Below are 20225 nucleotides of genomic sequence, written 5' to 3' on the forward strand. Positions count from 1 at the left end.
CTGAGATATGCCCTACCTCAAAAGTATGTTCTAAGGATCTCATGACAGCATTTGTGAAGGGCCAGCCAGTGTCTCCTGGTAAGGATAAAAGCTGATGGTTATTGAAGGCTTACTATGTGCCCCGAACTGGTCAAAGGGCTTTACTTATATTAATCATTTGAATCCTCACAACCTCCTTAGTAAGTCAGTTACAATTATCACTCCAAGCTCATTTAGGAGGCACAATGAGCCACAGTGAACTTCCTCTGGATGGAGCTGTGTTTTAACCATGTAGTTAAACTGTCTCAATAAATACAATTTTTATTACTGTTTTTGTAAAATATCTTGTAAGTCAACAGAGTCTTGTGGCTTTTAAGCCCCTGTCAGGTTACCTTTCATTCATGACAACTGGAGGCAGTTATTTTCTTTAAATAATATGTCTGAGAACACAACCCATCTTGATCTGACCTGCAGCACCTCAGGTCATTGGTCACAACAATGCTATGGACAGAAACCAAAGCCTCACACCCCACTTGAGCAATGGGGGAGGGCAGAGGGTGATTCCTAACCCACTGGTGTTCACTAGCTTCTCACTGGACATTAGGTGAAAGTCAGACACTTCTATTCAGAAGGTCTAATGAAGCTAATCCAGAACATCATCCTCATCAAATCTTCCTGAGGTCAAGGCCAAGCATCCGTGGAAGCTGCTTTGGATATGAGTCAGAAGTCCCTGGGTTGTCCTCTGAGGTATACCTCATGATTTGCCCTTATCTTCTCCTGTGAAGGTCACCTGCCTCACAGCAAGTGGCCTCATTCCCTATTGGTACTTGCTCTGGCCCCCGCAGTTAAAATCTTGGCTAATCAGCATGTCTATTCATGTGTGTACATGAGTGTATTTGGGAGGCAAAGATGAATGATTAAACCCTTAGTCAAGGTCACTGATTCTGACACACATATTTGGTCTGGTCTGATTAGCTTATGGACTCGGAGGCAGATTTAGGGCAAATTTTGCAATTAGAGTTTAGCATCTCGAAGAGTACCCTATGATTCCCTATGATAGCCAGGAGTAGTCCATCAAGTAAAGGAGTTTCCTTGTCCCCTTCAGTTTCCAACTGCTGTAGCAAAACTCGGTGGCAGGGCCACCAGCATTTGAAGTCCACACAAGTCCTACGATTCTTTGTCAGTTGTTTTGCTGATACTCACCAGGAAGCAGAATTCACCCTGGCAGAAGAGGTTGGAGCTCTCTCCAGGGCAGGCAGCTGTGTTCAGGACCTCTGGAGAATGCAGTTATTTGTTTACACAGCTAAATCAAACAGCACCTTGGGAGGAGAAGCCACAGTAGCAGCAGGCTTTCTTCTTCAACTGTGACCTCTTTGACTCTAATTCAAACACATTAAGTAATAGATAAATTATCTATGAAGTGGGAAATGTTGTCCAGTGAAAGCAAAGGAAGAAAGAAAATCTTTCTTTTTGTTTGAACTTGATAATCAAAGGGGATTGGCACCTTGTGCTGACATATTTTGACCAATACGCCCAGGACACGTAGGGGTGAGTCTTCAGGGATGAGGGAGGCCCTGCACCCACCCTTAGAGATGTTGGCTCTATAATCCTGCCTCTTATATCTTTAACTTCCAAACGCAGGCTAAGCACAAAGTGGCTGCCGGATGCCAATGGGGGTCTGAAGTGGTCCTGCTGGTGTCAATGCAGACACTGGGGCTCCTTTTGAAAAATGCCAGCGGGTGTGGGCAAACATCCCAGAATGAATTTCCTGGCACATCTAGACTATAACACTCAAGATTCATTTCCCACCACATGGAAAATGCCACCGGATAAAATAGCTTTGAGCTGTTTGAGTTGGTTGTGATGGTGAGATAGAGGCCCACGGCAGTGCAATAAATTTTGTCTAACACACTGGGCCCCAGGAACGGACATCTGAAACGTTCAATCACAAAGAGTGAGGAAATGCACCACGACTGGGAAACAAAGGGACAGGAAATGCACAGCTGTTAAAAAATGTCTGTTTCTAAAATAAATAAATACGATAATGAAACAATTAAAAAGACCAAACTGGAGCACAGCCTCACACTAAGGCAAACCACCAGGTAATGCTTGCTGTCTATTTGGGTACAAGAGAAGATAGAATAACCTGGCTGAAAACTGCAGATTTCAGCTCTCAGAGCTTTCATGTTTAATCATTAATCATTCTGGGAAGTCGATGTTACTATTCTCAAAATAGGTAAGAGTCAGCAGAGCTGGGCGCTGACCTATCAGAGCATATTCTGGACGCAAACACCTGGTTCTCCCACCCCAGTGAACCCCGCTGGAACGGCAGCTTTAGTTTCACCTTCATTTTTCAGGTAGTGGAACAGCAACGTTGGCCCAAATCACAGAGCCCATAAGTAAGGGTTAGAAATGATGTCCTATCACCTACAGGATGAAGCTACTCACAGGTCCCATCTCTGATCACTGCTGCTCCTCCCCGCGCCCACCCACTCCCTTGACGTACAGCCACACCCCTACCCAGGCTATCTGCTTCACTTGAACTTATCTTGCAGATTCACTTTGCACTTTGCTAATGCTCTTCCTTCTGCCTGAAATTGTCTTTCTGCCTTGCTTAACAAGCAAATTCAAACTTTAAGGCCCAGCATAAATATATTTTCAGTTTTAATTTGGCATTTATGGATGGCTACTTTATGCCACTGCTCCACTAAGGTAAATTGGGAAATCAAAAGAAAAATAATACAGTTTGGACTCTTAAGGGGTTATGGTCTATGGTGGTGGGGAGGCATTTGAACAAATAATTATCGAGGGCTATGATGGAGGGAATATAGGGCACAGAAAGCCTGAAACATAGGAGTTGAGTCCTGAAGGGGAGCAAAGGAGGCAAGCGGTCAGCTAGTCAGGTGAGAGGCCCAGAGCTGCATGCCATCCCATATAACGTAGAAGAGTCGTGAAACTAGACTGGGATGGACTTCATCATTGTAGCAATGAGGGACCACTGCGGAGCTGGGTGGGAAGGCCATGAAGGGACTGGGGTTTTAGAAAGATCTCACTGGAGGCACTGAGAAGTCTCTCACTGGAAACCGTGAGAGACTGGAGGCCAACCAGGAGAAATGGTACAGGCCAGAGAGAGAGGAAGGAGGAATTTCAGAGATCATTTGGAGAAAGTATTGACAATCCTTAGAGGATCTGACATTTTGTGCAACCTGTTTCTATTTCATCAGACTGAATTATTGTTCTAGCCATCCTTCGAGATACCACTACCATCGTGCTATTTCATTGTGTGCTTATCTCTCCCCATAGGCTGTGAGTTTCTAGGGGTCAGGGATTAATTGCATTTATTCAGACGTAAGTAGTCAGTACATGCAAATATGAAAGACTGAATGAGGTCAAATCATTTTGGTTTTCTCCTACAAAGTTATTTCAAGCAGAAAAGACCCAATCAGAATAATGTCTGTTATTCCCAATATTATAAAATAATTGGTGCTTCTCCTAACTCATTATATAATTTATCCAAACAATTCTTACTGAACCCCTACTAATATACCCCTCACATTATAAAAGAAAGAACATCCTCATTGGAGCCAGGCAGGTCTGAATTAGAATTCTGAAACCCATGCTCATCTGCTGTGATATGTTAGGCATATCAGTTTTTAATTCTATAAAATGATAATAATCATGTCTACTGGGCAGGTAGTTAGGAGAGTTGCATGAGGTGACCTGCAAAAGTGCCCAACGTAGTGGCTGGCTCATAGCAGGCTCAAGTACAAGTCCCTTCCTTCCACCCATGACCCCAGCTCACCCGCTACCTGTGTTCTCCTTTCTCAGCCCAGTGTCTGAAAAACTGATGGGGTATTAAATAAGATCATTGCCCATGAGTTGTTTATGATCCAGTTCATGGCTCTTGTAATAATATTGCTCTCATGGTGTACCTTTCCTACCTCACCTCCAACTTGTCCTTAGCCTCCCAATACACATTTGGAGTCAATGAATCAATAGAAGAAAGCAATAAGACAGATATTCTGCAAATATCTATACATTTGACTCTGAAGTACATTACATGATCAGTAGCGTTATCTTCCTAATCCTATTTTTCTTAGGCTAGCCTGAAAAATATGCTCCCTGAGTACACTCTGGCTGGGTGGTAGTGGCATGTGGCCAGGAGCATGCAAGGTACAGAGGAAAAGTAGTCCAAAAAATCCTACTACTGATAATTCATCAACAAGATAATCACCATGTAGATAATACAGAGTTATGCACATATACTGACTGTGTCGACAGCACAGGAAAAAACAGTTAATAATGTTCTTTCAGGACTTAGGGAAAGGTAATCGTGCCTGGCTAAAGTACAATTTCATGCCTTGATCAGAGGTATTTTCGTATTAAAGTTTGGCAGAATTCAGCTTCCTGATGTGAAATTCAAGACCTGAAATTCAAATATATTATGAAATTAAAATACATGTGAACTCTAAAGAGTGTTTTATGAGTGTCAGCTCTAAACTTTCCCTAAACAAAGAAATCGAAGGGGAGGGGTATGTATATCTGTTTTAATTAAAAGATAATCAGAAGAATTAATTATTAATTTTTCTAATTGTGCTTTTCTCCAGAAGAAAAATATATGCGAATAAGACATGTAAATTATGACTATAAAAGTATACACACACTAGTTTAAGATATTTACCTACATGAAGACTCACTTGCCCTCAGTCTCCTTAGATGTGGAGAAGAGGATGGTCAGGAGGCCTGTAGAAATGAATCTCTCCACATGCTAGAGATGTGAGGCTCTCGAAACATCACTGTCACCCCTTTCCCTGGTCCACTGCGCACCTTCTGAACAGGAGGTCTGCCTTTCATTCATTTCTTTATTTTGCCCTTCCTAAGAGCTGGGCATCAGGGGATTGATAGGGAATGGTTATGGGACGAACGAGGTTGTAGAAGCCCCTTACTGAGGAGGTGCTCCAAGGACAAGCAAAGTTCCAGAGCTACTAGACCATCATCTACAGAAGTGGCAGAATGGTGCCAAAAGCCAATTCACTGGGCCTGCAGGAATGGTCTGACATTCCTGATTCTAAGCCAATTCACTGAGGTTAATATAAAGAGTAGCTTCACAGTCCCTGGTAAATGTTTACACAAAGTTTGGAATTTGAGAAAAAGGCACATTCCTTACTTGGTCTGTGGTTCAGACGCAGACATCCCTGTGGTTCATCATAAGGGCTGCCGTGCATCAAACGTCTACTACGTGCCCAGCCTCATCCCATTTCATCTTCACAGCCACCTGGATGGGAGGGTATCACCACTCCACCCAACAGATGAGGAACTTGAAGACAGAGAATTCACACTCTTGCCTAACTGATAGATGGCATGCGTGTGCTGGGTGCTCTGCACACTTCTCTCATTTTGTCAGCAACAACCCTATAAGGTCTGTTGTGTTACTAACTGGATTTTACCGGTGAGAGAATTGAGCCTTAGAAGGTAAAGTGACTTTTTTAGGGTGACTCAGCTCATAAGAAGCAGAGACCCAGGCCCATTTGTCCCCACTGGGTGGGTGAGAAATTTCCACGAGCAGCAGCCTAACATCGCATACAAGTGACCCAGCAAGGCGGCTCCTGGGGAATGGGACAGGCTCCATACCGCTCAATGAGAATTCTAATAAGGAAAGGCCTCACCCCAAGCAGAGAAGCAAGGGATCTAGACCTTCTACTAGTTGAAAAGAAAATCTATTGAATCACTCCTTTTCCTGTAATGATGAAAGGCTTAAAGGTCTTTGATCTTAATTCTCGGAGCTCCTGTTACTGTTCAATATCACAACTGAGCACACATCGACCTAGAATGACATAATGTTCACTTTAAGATTATTTTTTGCTTAATTTTCCTTAAAGAATTTTTTTTTTGCTACTTTGGAATAGGCAAGGAAGTAAGCACAGAGGCTAGCCCAGCAAGTTGTCACCGCTCTATAGTACAAGTCGTATTACTAAAAAGGGGAGCCTCAGTCAAGCTGTAAACTGTCCCTGAAGGAACATACTTGCTGCCCCGTCCTGGAGAGACCATTATAGCCATCAAGGAGGAGTTTTCACACTGTATTTGCTCCTGAGCAGTCCTCAGAGTGGGAGCTGGGGGATCCCTACGGCTCCTCCAGACTTTCCAAAACACAAAAACAGCAGCAGAAAAATCCAGGACCAATTGCAATGATTAGCTTTTTCCTCACTGCACATTTCCTACCTTCTCCTTTCAGTTCATCTCCTTTCTCGCACTTTCCTTGTCCCTTCCCCCACTTTCCTCGTCCCTTCCCCCAAGAGCAGGAAGATCAGAAACCTCATCATAATCACCTGCTGAGATTTTGCCACAGTCAAAACCCCTCTTAGGAACCCCTGGGGGAAGCCATTGACCTGAGTTCACCTGGCCTTTGCCCAGGAGCACTTCACTCTGCTAATGAGATTGCAAAGCCCTTGGGAAGTGGTGGTAGTTGAGGCTGGATGTAATAATCAGCTTTGTAATCCCTAGAGGAGGATCAGGAGTGGCTCAGTGGCTGGACCTGACTTCACTAATGCCATTTTCCTCTTCCTAAGCAGTATATTTTGTTTGTATTTTGTTTTAAAGTTTATATTTATTAAGTGCTTACTGTATGCCAGGAACTGTTCCAAGGGGTTGGCATGAATTAACTCAGTTCTCATAATAAGCCTATTTAGTAAAAACTATACCCCATTTTACAGATGGGAAAAGCGAGGCACAACTAACAGGGATTTGAACCCAGGAAGTCTGGCTCCAGAGACTGAATTCTTAACCATTTAAGCAGTTAATATATATTAAGTATCTGTTGGGTGCCCGGTGCTACACTGAGCACAAGCTACACAGAAAAATAATCCTTCAAGAAAACAAGACCTTTATGTCACCATGCAAATGTCAAGTCAAACAAAAGACCAGAAATGTTCTTTATTACTGATAGTATCTCACAAAAACATTGTGAGAACCACTGAACTCCATTCTGTAAGAATAAAATAGATCCCTTCTCCTCTCCATGCCACCTTCAAGAGCTCTGCCTGTGTTATGACCACAGCGGTGAATGGTGACGAGCGTGGCCAGGGATAGGGATTTAGCCAGTAAAGGTACTGTGAGAGGAGGGCAACGTCAACTGAGTAATTATACGAGGGGATTCGAAGGCCCCCTAACAGGTATGCAAATATACAGATTATTAGGCTTTGTCCCTGGAAATTCCGAGTCAGTCAGTCTGGTTTGGTGTCTAAAAATCTGTTCTGTATAAAGCACCCAAAGTCGTTCTTGCCTTCAGATCAGTTGGGGATCACTTTGTAGCGACTTGACCTTTGGTGCTGCAGCTGCCACACCTGGCCCCTCCTGAAAAGACACCTAGGGAGCCTGTGCCGCCTCTTCATAGGTTCTAGGGGGAAGGCCCCACACTCTGGGGAAGTTCTGGTGGTACCAGGGGCAGCAGGGAGTTCTTAAGGGCACTATGGTGACGGATGGAACCGGGCCTTTTCTCACTAGCTATCCTCAGAAACCGGGAGTCTGAGGGAGAGGGCTTGCTCTTGGGGGCCCTCACCTTAATCTACTATCCTATTGCCCAGAGCACCTTCTACCTTCTAAAGATTCCAGATGACATGAGGCCCAGACCTGGCCCTGACCTGGCCCATTGGCAGGTGTGATAAGCCCTTGGATGGAGAGGTTCTCTGGGAGTCTGAGGTCAAGAATTTGAAAATAACTAGAATGTGCTGCTCTCTGACCCCAAGTAACTCCAATCTTGCCGTTTGGCCAGAGGTGGACACGGTTAACAGATAGTTTGAATCTAAGAGAGGTGTGAAGAGAGGGCCAGGGAAGCACAGAAGAGTGAATAGTTAAACCTATATGGAAGCACAAGTGATATTGAGAGCTGATTCTTAAAGAATGAATGAATAGAAGCTCAACAGATGGGGAAGGAAAAGTCATTTCAGGCTTTTCTGCCTTATGTTTCTTCTTTGCGGGAAACATCCTCCCTTACCTCACAGTAATCCTGCTTAGTCCTTGAAATTCAGGTGACACTAACTCTGTTTTCCTTTCCTTGTGGTGGGTAGATGACCCAGACTGCCATCTACAGGACCCAATCCCCTGAGTGACTTTGGGACAGGTAGAATAGACAGACAGGTCAATCAGAGAACTGTCTAGGAGTCATGCTTATGCACTGGGAAAGCCACTCCCACTTCCTGAGGAATTGTTGGTACAAAGATAACCACAGAGGGCTGTGAGTTGCCGACACATCACCAAATGAAGAGGGCCTGGCCGAGATGGAAGAGGGTGGAGGCAAGCGTCAAGGTTGAGATGGAGGGTCTCATGGTAGTATTCAGTTCCTAGATCCTCTGAACTTCTGAGTTATGTCAACCAATAAATTCTCTTTTTTGTTTAAGCAAAAATGCTCTAACAGCATTTGCTAAGGGTGGAATCAAGAGAGGTCAAGGTATGCCTGAGAGTGGTGAAAGGGACAGAGTAGAGCCCAGATGTGTGAGTGAGCAGTGGCTGGGAAGGTGGGCTGGGTAGGTTTGGAAGAACTTGTATTCCTTGCAGACTGAGTCACTAAGATTATAAGTGTGAAAGTGATGCCGGCAGATGCGTGTTTGGAATGTAGCTTTGGTGTCAGTGTGGAGAAATGCCTGAGCCAACAAGGACTGGACCCTGGAATCTAAGAGAAAGCAGTTAGAAGAGGCTGGAGGACAAAAGACAAGGCCTCTGGGCCTCAGAGAGCCTGGAAAGCAAGAGGTAGAGCTGAGAGATATTTGGGAGATAGAGCAGACAAAACTCAGTGTGATACTGTGCTTTATAATAAGAAATAATATTTGGCTTTCATCCCTGTTTCTGGCGCAAAGCTCATAAAATCCTTAGAACTTCCTGTGTGATGAGCACCAGGAAGGTGTCTTTGTTATGTTAATTGTGACTTTTGGAAAGTCCCCTAAAATGGGGGCTGGTTGCCAGGAGAACCAGGTGATTAGAGGGTTGGAAATTTCAGTCTCCCCCTCCCCTCCCCTACACCACTCTCCTGGGAGGGGAGAGGTTTGGAGATTCAGTTCAATCACCAAAGCCCAGTTATTTAATCAATCATGCCTCTGTAATGAACCTCTATAAATCCCAAAATTATGTGGTTCTGGGAGCTTTCGGGTTGGTGAACACATGGATATGTGGGGACGGTGGCTTCAGAAAGGGCTTGGAAACTGCACTCTTTCTCTATGGAAACTGCACTCTTTCTCTATATCTTGTCGTATGTATGTATCTCTTCCATTTGGCTGTTCCTGAGTTATACCCTTTCATAGTAAACTGGTAATGTAGTAATTAAATTGTTTATCTGAGTCCCTTTAGCTGCTTTAACAAATTAATCAAACCCATTAAGGGGGTCATGGAAACACTGATCTGTAGCCAGTTGGACAACCTGGATTAGCGATTGGTGTTATGGGACTGAGTCCTTAACCTGTGGGATGTGATACAAGCAATTCTCAGTTCTGACTGAGTTGAATTGTGGGATACCTAGCTGGTGTTGGAGAATTGCTTGGTGGTGTAGGAAAAACCTTGGGCTTTGAATAGGGTACAGAATTATCCTCAGTGACTGGACAGAACAGAGGCAGTAGCGGAGTCAGAAGGCAGGCTCTGAATTCAGGCACACCCAGATCTTGATCCTGTCTAACGCTCTGGGATTGGATCTTATTTAATTTCTTTAAACCTCAGCTTCTGCATCTGTAAAATGGGAATAATAATAGTGCACACTTCAAAGAGCTGTCGTGAGGATTAAATCAGCTAATGTATGTGGGAACCCGAGAAGAAAGATCTGTTTGATGTAAACCCTGAAAAGGAATTGATCTGCTGCGCCAAGTGACTATTTGCTGACAGGGGCTTCTTACGTGCTCTACAGAGCACGCCAGGAAGAACCTTGGACTGAACCCTCAGCTATGCCCAGCACTCAACTATTACAAAGAGTTCCTGGTTTCTTCTTTCAGCCAATGGACTAAGACCTGCCCCATCCAATCAGAACTGCTCCATAACAGCCAAGCAGGACACATCATGCCAAACAATCAGGACTGAGAGATTTGGGCCAATCAGTACAAATTTGGATACCTCATTTACATAAAAAGGATCTATTTGGGAATGCAGGCAGGAACTTTCTCTATAAAAGGAAGCCTCCCCTCTTCCTCTGTGGAGCACAATTAAGATAGCTACCGGATCTGTGTTTCCCGGGCTGCTTCTCCTATTGCCCAAATAAATGCTTTTTAGAAATTTTTCATTACAATCTAAAATTAATTTATATATATAAAGTCACTTAGCCCAGTGCTTGGCACAAAGTATAAATTATAGCTGTTGTGTGGAAGGGGAAGAAGAAAGACAATTAAGGGTGACCCTGAAATCTCTAGCTTGAGAATTTGGAAAAATGCTGAGGACAGTAATCAGGATAGGAAATGCCAGAGGAAGATAAGTTTTATGGGAAGGGAGAACACAAGTTGTTCTGGGGTCTATTGAGTCTAATGTGCCTGTAAAATCTGAGAGTGGGAAAGTCTAGTAGTAGGCAGTGGGACCTCAGACTCGAGGTTTGGTGGAAACTGGCTAATGATGGCTACTGAAGCAATGGTAGACAGGAAAGGGTTGAGGGCAGACACAGACTCTTCAGGTCTGCAAGGAAGGAGGAGTCAGGGAGCTGTTAGGAGGCAGCAAATGTACAGAGGGAACGGCTTTAGGTGTGGATAAACTGTCAGAGGACAGGATCCATCTCTGTTGTGGGAGCTGTGGAAATTCTTGTTTCTTCATCACAGAAAATAAGAGCTGAAACCCAAGACCACTTGACTTGCTAAGAAATCTCTGGCCCCACTCACAGAGCTGTCTTCAAAGGTGTGGCCCTCAAGTGGCTTGCTGCCCCTTACCTCTAGGAATCGATTAGCCAGGCCTAGGGCATGATCAGTGAAGTTAAATATGTCTCTCCAGTCGAAGTTGGCCATGTCGTCAGCTTGGCTCTCTCGAGGACCCTTATACAGGAAGTTCAGCGCAGCTTCGGCAGTAATACCTTCTTCACCAAACTGCTTATTCAAAAAGCCTTTTACTATTGGGTTTGCCAGGGTGTCCTTGGGAAGAAGCAACACAGTCGCAGCATTTAGGTATTCCACAGAATCTTTGGCCCCGTTCTTGGGCCACCGCAATTTTTAACGACTAAGGATAGAGACTCTAAGGCTTCCTACAAAGCCAGTGCTTTTTCTTCTATCATAAGACATACCTATTTACATCCCATTTCCCCTAAATATACAGGTCTCTATACGAAGGGAAGACATGTATGTTGGGGGTAGGGGCAGGAAAAATGGTATACAGAAAGCTTTTTCTTATTGATCTTTTTGTTCTCTTTTACTTATCTCATCTTTAGGACTCTTGTCTACTGGCTTTGCACAGCTGGAAATGAGTGCAGAGAGACACACTCAAGCATCTTTGCGGTTACAGAGCTGGGCCCTTAGGGAAATGCCCCTTTGAATCGGAGTTCTTCAAGTGAATCAATAAAAGCAAGAAACTTTAGTAAGCCACCGGTCTTGTGGCAGTTTTTACAGTACCCCCAGAATTCAAGAAATGTATTTCCCACCCAAAGTCAGTGACTCCACTTGGCGACAGCTTCTAGAACTAGTGCCTTTGGGCCTTGCTTATTATATTTTGATCTAACTCCAGTAGCGATTAACCCTTTGCTGGGAAAAGGAACGTCCTCGGCCCTCCTCCTCCCCTCTCCCCACCATCCGTACTCGGATCGTGGTCATCTGTGTGCTCTTGTCAAAGAAGTACCAGATCTGGGGCCCCACTTCTTCCCAGGCTTTGACCAACTTCCTAACACGCTCCAGCTCTTCAAAAGTTGAGTTGGCCTAAAACCAGACAGTGATAGACAGAGAAAAGAACGGAGAGAACAAAAGTGTCAGAGAACCTTTCATTGTGTCTTTCCTACTCATGTCACAAACTCTTAGTGTGTAGAAAGGCTTTTCAAGGACACATCTTAGTTTTCTTAGTCTACTGATATTTTCCAGAACAATCTGCTATTTCCCAGCCTCCTCAGTTGACAGAATCTGATTACATAGTATCTCAGAGGTACATGTAATATCGACGATGCTATTGTCTCAGAACCCCATTAAAGCTAGATTTGGACTCTCTATGAGCAAATGCTATTCCTTCCTTTCTCCCTATTTGTCTATTTCAGGTAGGTAAGATTCAGAGAATGTGCACCCTGCCATTAGGGATATAATTCAGGGGCTGGGAAAGAACCTCATTGTAGGCACTGTGGAAAGGAGAGGACCCAGGCAGCTAGCTCTCTCGCTCTCTCTCTCCCTCTCTCCCTTTCTCCCTTCCTCCCCCACCCCTCTCCTGGGTGGCCCAAGGTAGAAGGGGCAAGACCAGCTCAGACCTTACATTTTTCAGTATACTGCGTGCTGCTGGGGAATCCGGAGTAAAGAGGATTTTTCCCATTAACAGAGGCTTTGCTGCCCTCCATGCTATTTTGGTTAGAGGGTTGGACTCCAGGCTCTGGATCAATGCATTACAAAAGGTCGCTGCCAGAAAAGAAGGGACAGATTTTATCGAAACTCCTGTTGCTCGAACTAAACATGGTCATTAGTGTGTTCAAATCACATCTCTTATTCAACTCTGTGCTGGAGGATTTGACAAATCACCTAAATTAATAGGCCACACTCCACCAATAACAAGCTCATCATTAGTAACAAAATGCCACAGTTCATCTCAATAAGGGCCTCATCAGAGAAACAAAGGATGGGGCTTGCCCTGTGGTTTATTCCGCCTTAGAAGAGGGAGGCTGAGAAGCCTGCTTGTGATTATAGCGAGGAACAGAGGGCGTTCTGAGATGAAAGGGACCGAGAGACCATATGAGGCCTCTCCTTGGAATCTCAGCTTTAGTTTCAATGATTTCCCTTCAATTAGCTGCTTAACTTCGGTTGTATGTGGCTATCTCCGGGCCCAACGACTTTTGGTACGTGCCTTGCTGCCTCTTTAATGTTTAACTAGAGGGCCACCCAGCTGTATTTCTTCCCCACCCCACTCTCCTCTACCCCACAGGAGCCCCCTCCCCCACAAAAAATAGTGAAAGGTGGGAAAGAAAACTTGCCAGAGACTTGCACTTGGAATGTAATTCAGTACTACACACAGACTTTCAGTGCATTGTGTTTGTAAAAACATCCCACAGCCATGTTTACTTGCCAGGGCCCTTCTGACCTAAGCTTGGCTTGCAACTCCAGGCTGCCTCCTCATTTATCTTCCTTTTCTTCCTCTATAACGTAACCCCAGTTCAATCAGATCAGTGGGAAATGTCCTCTATGTTCCCTTTCCAAGTATGTCTCGGTTCGTTCCATGGCTCACATCCAGAACTCTTTATGCAACCATTCCCTTTCTATGAGGGGGAATAGATCCTCTGAGAGGAGAAGACTCTGCCCAAGGCCCCTCAACAGGACCAAAGGAGTGTCAACCCCGGAACTGGTTTCACCTGAAAGTGTTAAACCATCAGCTTAACTGACATCAGAGCCCGATTTATATACAGGACTCAGGAAACTTACTTGTTCTTTTGTCATAAGAATAGACAGGATCTTTCCTCATGGAGTCAATCCCCAGGAAGGCCTTATAGTTATTGTCTTCATACCAGTTGAAGGAGAACACCCGAGAGCCTCCTCCTTCTGGGTAGCCGCATAAGAGGTCAGACAGGATGCCCGCCAGCTGTGTGAAGGTGTCTGGACCGCCAGTCTGCATGAGGGGCCTGGTCACCCACAGCAAGTCTTGAACACTCGGTCGATGGATGAACTAGGGCAAGGCAAAGGCTTTGGGTTACTTTAGGCAGTCAGAGTCGTAATCCACTGTGAAGCCAAAGCTCCAAAGTATGGGAAGATGTCCACATATGTGTTCGACTTCCACATTTAAAAGAATACATCCATATTCTCAGCAATCTTTAAGTCAGCTGTGAAATAAAACCCACTGCCATCCACTCAGGGCCAAAGAGGAAACTAGGACGAGCCTTAAAGAATGTAAAAGAGTAAACCCCAAAGCATTTTAATATCACTTCTCTCTTCTAGTCCCTTTTACTTAAATTCTTTGGGAATATGGCTTTGGGAAAATGTAGTGAATATTTCTCTGTTCTTGAGTTCTGTTATTCCACCAAGATGAGGACACTGGAAAAAATTGAAAAATAAAATGATATAGGAATGCCTCTGTCCTAGAAAGGTAAGGTCACAGCAAATTTCGTTGGCCAAATAGTTTAGAATTTAGTTTCTTATATTTGGAAAATTATCTTCTTATTAGCTTAATTTTACCATATATAAACTCTTCCATTTTCCTTTAATGTGTTGTGGTTTGTGGTTTCTCTCTTTGTGTGTGTGTGTGTGTGTGTGTGTGTGTGTGTGTGTGTGTGTGTGTGTTTTAAGATCCAAGCAAATATAGAACAGATGAAGTCTCCATACTTGGAAAAACACTTTGTTGTTTTGGAAAAACACTTTTAAAATTCCACACCCAACTAAGAAGAGGCTGGTGATCTCTTCTGCATATGGGCACTCATGGTACTCACTGGCCTCATCCTTTGAAGGTAGATCTGTAATGGTGAGAACTAAAGTTGAGGGCTGCCAGAGTTGCCAGGGTCTCACCTCCCATAATGCCATCTGGCTTTGCTTTAGGAGAAAATATAAATAAAAACAATGCTGCTTTTATTCCCCCAACATACTGTATTACTCATTTTTGAAGGCACTTTAGAATTTAAAAAACCATTAGGATTCAGTCAGGTGAGACTAAAAGAGTTCCTTTACTGCAATAAGTGATGTTTACCTGTCATCCCCTCTCTTTGTCCGCATGCCAACACTTGCTCTCTGAAACTATCGAGCGCTGTGTAGAATCTACAGAGTGAGTCATGCCTATAATCACAGTCTAGGCTTCAGTAGTAAAGTCGAACTCTCAAATTGCTTCAACTACAGTAAGTCTTATGACAGTCTTGTAAGGGATTATTATTATGTTGCTCATTAAATCAAAGCACTCAGAGATGAAGGGGCTGTTCCAGGGTCAAATGGTCTAGTATCAGTTAATATAAACTAGGCCATCTGCTTCAACCTGGCTCATAAGTGCTCAGACTTACTATCTAGGCAGGCAAGAAACCTTCTGGAACTCCCACACAGAATTATGCTTTGGAAATCAAACATCAAACCTATTATACTGACATGAATTTTTTAAATGCTTATGAAGAATGGTAAACAGAGACTCCCACTGCAGCAGGTGGCCATCAGTACAATGGGTGCTTCTCTAACCTTCCCTGCATAGCATTCTGCCCTAACTTTTCCTGCTCACACTCTGCTTAGGTTGAGCTTAGTTTTATGAAAGCAAATCCCAACCATGCAGTTTTCCAGGCTGGCTAAGCCCAAGTCAGCTGACAATACTGAAGGGGGAAAATGTTTGGGAAAATTATTTTCACCTTTTGCCTTCCTTTATAATACTCATCACACTTGAAGGTAATTGTTTATATCTCTTTACCTCACTGGACTGTATGTTTCACAAGGGCAGTGACCATATCTGTCTATTCATCATTATGTTCCCAACACCTCTCATCTATTGAGTGGAAAATCAATTTCTATATAGGCAAAGTCTTGTGCAACTGGATGTTAATTAAAACATGAACATCTTTCACAAAACAACACAAAAGAACCGTTATTTTTTTGTGATGAAATGAATCTGTATATGTATGATACTTAGTGCTGTAAACACTCAATAAATTGTGCTACTACTATTGTGTTATAGATTTTCATGAATTTTAAGAGCAAAATATAATAATATATCCCATCTGTACTAGAAAGACTTAGATTCAGTCCTCAGTCTGGTGACAATCCGTGCCACACTAGACAAGGTGGCATTTCTTTCTACACGTGAAATCAGAAGGTTGGTTCCCTACTTTGTGCCTCTGACTCAGGAACACAGATATTTTAGGAAATCAACAGGTGCTTTGAAATTGATAGAAAGATTAAATGTCTTTCTCCATGAACAGGTTTGAGGTACAATTAAATTGTTTAACATAATAAATTTGGTAAAATAGTAGAAAGATAAAATGAAATTATAATTAACTATCATCAGGCCGCTTACCTCTTGAATTCTTGGTGACAGATCAGATAATATTTTTCCCCAGGATCGCAGATTGATACCTTGGGAACTGCTGTCTAGGAGTGTAGGAAGCTGTAATTGATAGGCAAAAATATTTTAAAAAAATATAGATGCAGTTACACACACACATATCTGATCTCCTGTATGCTTGAAAAACATCTCCCTTCTTCCCGATAACAGGACCTTTTCTGCAAGATTGCTTTCAGAAACAAACTTCTTTTATCTGATTGAGAAAATCAAAGGCTCTTATTCCGAGTCACCCTGCTGAGCTAGTCAGTCACAAATAGTTTCATGGTGACATTAAATACGCCACAGTGATTCTGATTACTGGTTTAGTGACACCAAACAAGACTCCTGGAGGAAGGAAAACAGAGTGTAAAGGAAGGCTGCCTGCGGTGGTGCCCATCTGTTCACCTCTGGCTTTGTATATATTCTCAGGCTTCCTCATCATTGTTCACATCTTTGCTCTCTTTGTATCCTTTCATGCAGGTTGTGTTCCTTCCTCTGCTCAACACTACTTTCTTTTGTAAGAGATTCAACCAGTTACATCATCTTTCTTTTAAAGCTGCTGCTGGCTGCTTTAGAGAGAAATTCCCTTGCAGATTGTCCAGTAGGCAGTAGTTTTCTGGGGACTCCTGGCCCGTGGGACAACACAGAACTGTTTATGCATTTTCCACAGTGGTGGGGAAGGTGGAAGTCCACTTGCTGGCTCTAAGATCCAGGGCCTATTGTGGACACCTTGTTTTCCAGAAACCAAGTTCAAGTCTTGAATGAATGACTTCATTTTTCATAGTTTCAAAACTGATCGAATCACTGATCCTGTGTCTTTCAGGACTAAACATTGGTTTTCAAACTCAAGTGTGCATTTTGAGTAAACCTGGAGGGGAAAATGCATTTTAACAAGCGCAGCATGTAACTCTCATTCAAGTAATTGTGGACCGCAAACCACAACCTCAGTTTTTGTTTGCCAGTGCAGTTCTCCTGAATGCTGGGTGGATGGAGCCAGCTGTGGCAAAGCAGAGAAGCAGGTAGAGTTAGGATTTAACCAGCCTTGCCTCCCGTTTCTAGATATGCATCCTGCTCCTCCTTTTCATAATGTAGGTGCAGGGGTCCTCGCATTCTCTCTGACCCTGAAACTGAAGAATAAATGTAGCATTTCAGGCGTGTTTTCTAACTGTAAGATGATCATCTTTGTTATGCATGAGAGCTACACCGTAGATGGGAGAAGAATTTTCCAGAGGAAGAACCAGCAAAGCCACCGATGAAACTATACCACTGAGATGTATCTTCTCTCTTTAACCTTAACACTTGGCCTGGGCATTGGTCTTACCACAACTTATTTCAAACTCCTTGAAGATATCTTCAGTGTATTCTGGGCAAAGCACTTTAATTCCTGATTTCTTTTTTTTCCCATAGGAGGGTGGGGCTGAGAAGAGTAGGTAGGAAAGGAGGAAGCAAGCCTCTCTAGCCTTCTCTCTTGCTTTTCCTCTAATAGCCTGGGCTTCTTTCTACATTCCCCAATATGTCAGTCTCCTTCTCATGCCTCCTACCTCTGCACACCATTCTTCTTGCATATATATACAGAGAGAGAGAGAGAGAGAGAGAGAGAGAGAGAGAGAGAGAGAGAGAGTGAGTTATTATAAAGAATTGGCAAATTGGCTTATGCAATTACGGAGGCCGCCAAATCTCAAGATCTGCAGGGTGAGGAGGCAGGCCCCCTGCCGTTCTTTGCCTGACAAATTTCTCATCCTTCAAGTCTCATTCCTAACATAACTATTTATGTGAAAGCCAGTTGTCCCCATGGTGGATTTAGACAATACTCTCTTCTCTATGCTCCTTGGCTCACCCTTGTCCTGGTCTATTCTTTTAGGGCACGCTGTTTCTTTCCTTCTTTGTAATCTTCACCACTGGTAATGATGCTATTGTTTACTCATCATCTGTTTCTCTTATTAGATGCTATGTTCCATGTAGACAGGAACCATGTCTGAGATATATATATTTGCAGTTTCTAATCTATATATCTATGTATACACACACACACACACACACACACATATACACACATATATATACACACACGTATACACACATATATATATATACACACACACATATATACGTACATATATGTATATATATAATTTGATGAATAAATGAATGACTTATAGCAACAAGCATATCAACTACATACATGATACTTCATGAAATGATATGTTTATTTAGGGCAGTATATTTGGGTTTTCCAAAGAAACAACTCCAATAAGATGTATATTTTTTATATATTATATATGGTTTATGTATATTTACATATTATATACAGCAATAACATTTTGTTCAACATTGTTTTGTCATAATATTGAAAAGATGTAATAGGAATTTAACTCTTGTTCATATCATTGAGCCTATGATAAAATTGGTTTTGTTATATGTTGTTTTGCTTAAAGTCGCAGAACCTATAGACGATGTTAAGGACCTACTGTATATAATATATGTCCATATATTATATGTGTGTGTGTGTGTGTGTGTGTGTATACAGAGAGAGAGAGAGAGAGAGAGAGAGAGAGAGAGAGAGTTATCATAAAGAATTGGCGAATTGGCTTATGCAATTACGGAGGCTGCCAAATCTCAAGATCTGCAGGGTGAGGAGGCAGGCGGGAGACCCAGGAATAGCTAATGTTTCAGTTTGAGTCTGAAGGCAGAAAAAAAGCCACTATTCCAGTTTGAAGGCCATCAGGCAGGAAGAATTTTCTCTTACTTGGGGGAGGGTCAGTCCTTTTTTTCTGTTCAGGCCTTCAAGTAATTGAATCAGGCTCTCTCACATTAGGGAGGGCAATCTGTTTTGCTCAGTCTATTCATTTATATGTTAATTTCAGCCAAAAGCACCCTCACAGAAACACCCAGGTTAACATTTGACTAAATATCTGGGCACTCCATTATCCAGTTAGGTTGACACAAAACGAACCATCACAGGCAGGGGGTCTTTTTATCTTTGTATAACTCAAACTTTTTATCCATTGTATTTTTTATAGTCACTCAGGAAACGTTTATGAATCATAACACTGGGCAATGGAATGAAGTTTGCCTTAGAGGCTATGACTCATCTATGTCCAGTTAGAAAGGCTCTGCAAGATAAGTCTACTTTTAAGTTACCTTTTAATAAAAGAGCAAATAAATTTTGGTCTTTTCATCTTGAAGTCAAATTCCCCTATATTGAAGTCCTGTTAGAAGTGGATGCAATAAAGGAGTGATAAATTAATAACTTCCTGAAAATTCACAATTATTGTCTAGGTAGTTCTGAATCATATAACAGACTTTTTAAGAGATAAAAATAATAACTCCTTACTTACACGAAGTACATACAAAGTAAAGTCTCCCTGTAATCTGCATCTTCTCTCCAAGGGTAATCACGACTAACAATTAATTATGTGTCTCTCCAGAAGCACCAACCTTTAAACTTTATTTTTACATCTTCTCTGGTTGACAGTTCCACAGACCTCAGCATTTTGGCCACAGTTTTTAGTCCAATCACACTAGCTTATATGGCAGGGCTTGTAGAACACCCCGTCCTAAGTGAGGTTTTTGCTTTCTCTAAAGACTGAGGGTTCCCTCCAAGAATATGAGACAAGCACACCCCAAATCTACATTTTCATCATCCTGTTGTTTAAAAGCGTCCTGATAAATCAAAAACATTCCATAAACATCGACCAGCACTGAATTTATGTGCTGGACATGAAAGATACAAAAATGAACAGATCTTTGTCATCATCAAGAAAATTGACATCGGTGGTCACAGTCAACCTCACATTCCCATCCCTCGCCCACAAACTGAGCTATATCACACCCACCCTCAGAAGCTACAGCGTCTCTTCTGTTTGAAAACAATCTCTGCACACAGGCTCTTGACCCTTTCCCTTACGCTTCTGTTGTGACTTGACTCTCACTGCGGCAGAGCTTGCTGTTTGTCTACCCAACTTTGCTAAAGGTGATAATAGCTGGCTAAAAAAAAAACTACATTTCCCAGCCTCCCTATATGGAGTGTTCACATGATATAATTTTGACCAATAAGATATCAGGAGAAGTCATAGGGTGGGGCATTTGAGAAAGGTCTTTTAAAAAAATGTCTTCTGCTC

At 42.8% G+C, this 20225-nt stretch overlaps 1 protein-coding gene across 1 annotated transcript in view; it reads right to left on the reverse strand.

Annotated features, from left to right (window-relative positions):
* Positions 1 to 20225, reverse strand: part of ABCA4 (ATP binding cassette subfamily A member 4) — a 124355-nt gene that overhangs the window by 72597 nt on the left and 31533 nt on the right. The window contains exons 6-10 of the mRNA XM_025052022.1: positions 16078 to 16167; positions 13527 to 13767; positions 12373 to 12512; positions 11718 to 11834; positions 10863 to 11060 (exon numbers count right to left, since the gene is read on the reverse strand). Coding sequence (XP_024907790.1) covers positions 10863 to 11060; positions 11718 to 11834; positions 12373 to 12512; positions 13527 to 13767; positions 16078 to 16167 — 786 coding nt within the window. The remainder of the gene's footprint in view (positions 1 to 10862; positions 11061 to 11717; positions 11835 to 12372; positions 12513 to 13526; positions 13768 to 16077; positions 16168 to 20225) is intronic.

The sequence above is a fragment of the Pteropus alecto genome, unplaced genomic scaffold (genome assembly GCF_000325575.1).
Source record: "Pteropus alecto unplaced genomic scaffold, ASM32557v1 scaffold25, whole genome shotgun sequence".
NCBI classification, from domain to species: domain Eukaryota; kingdom Metazoa; phylum Chordata; class Mammalia; order Chiroptera; family Pteropodidae; genus Pteropus; species Pteropus alecto.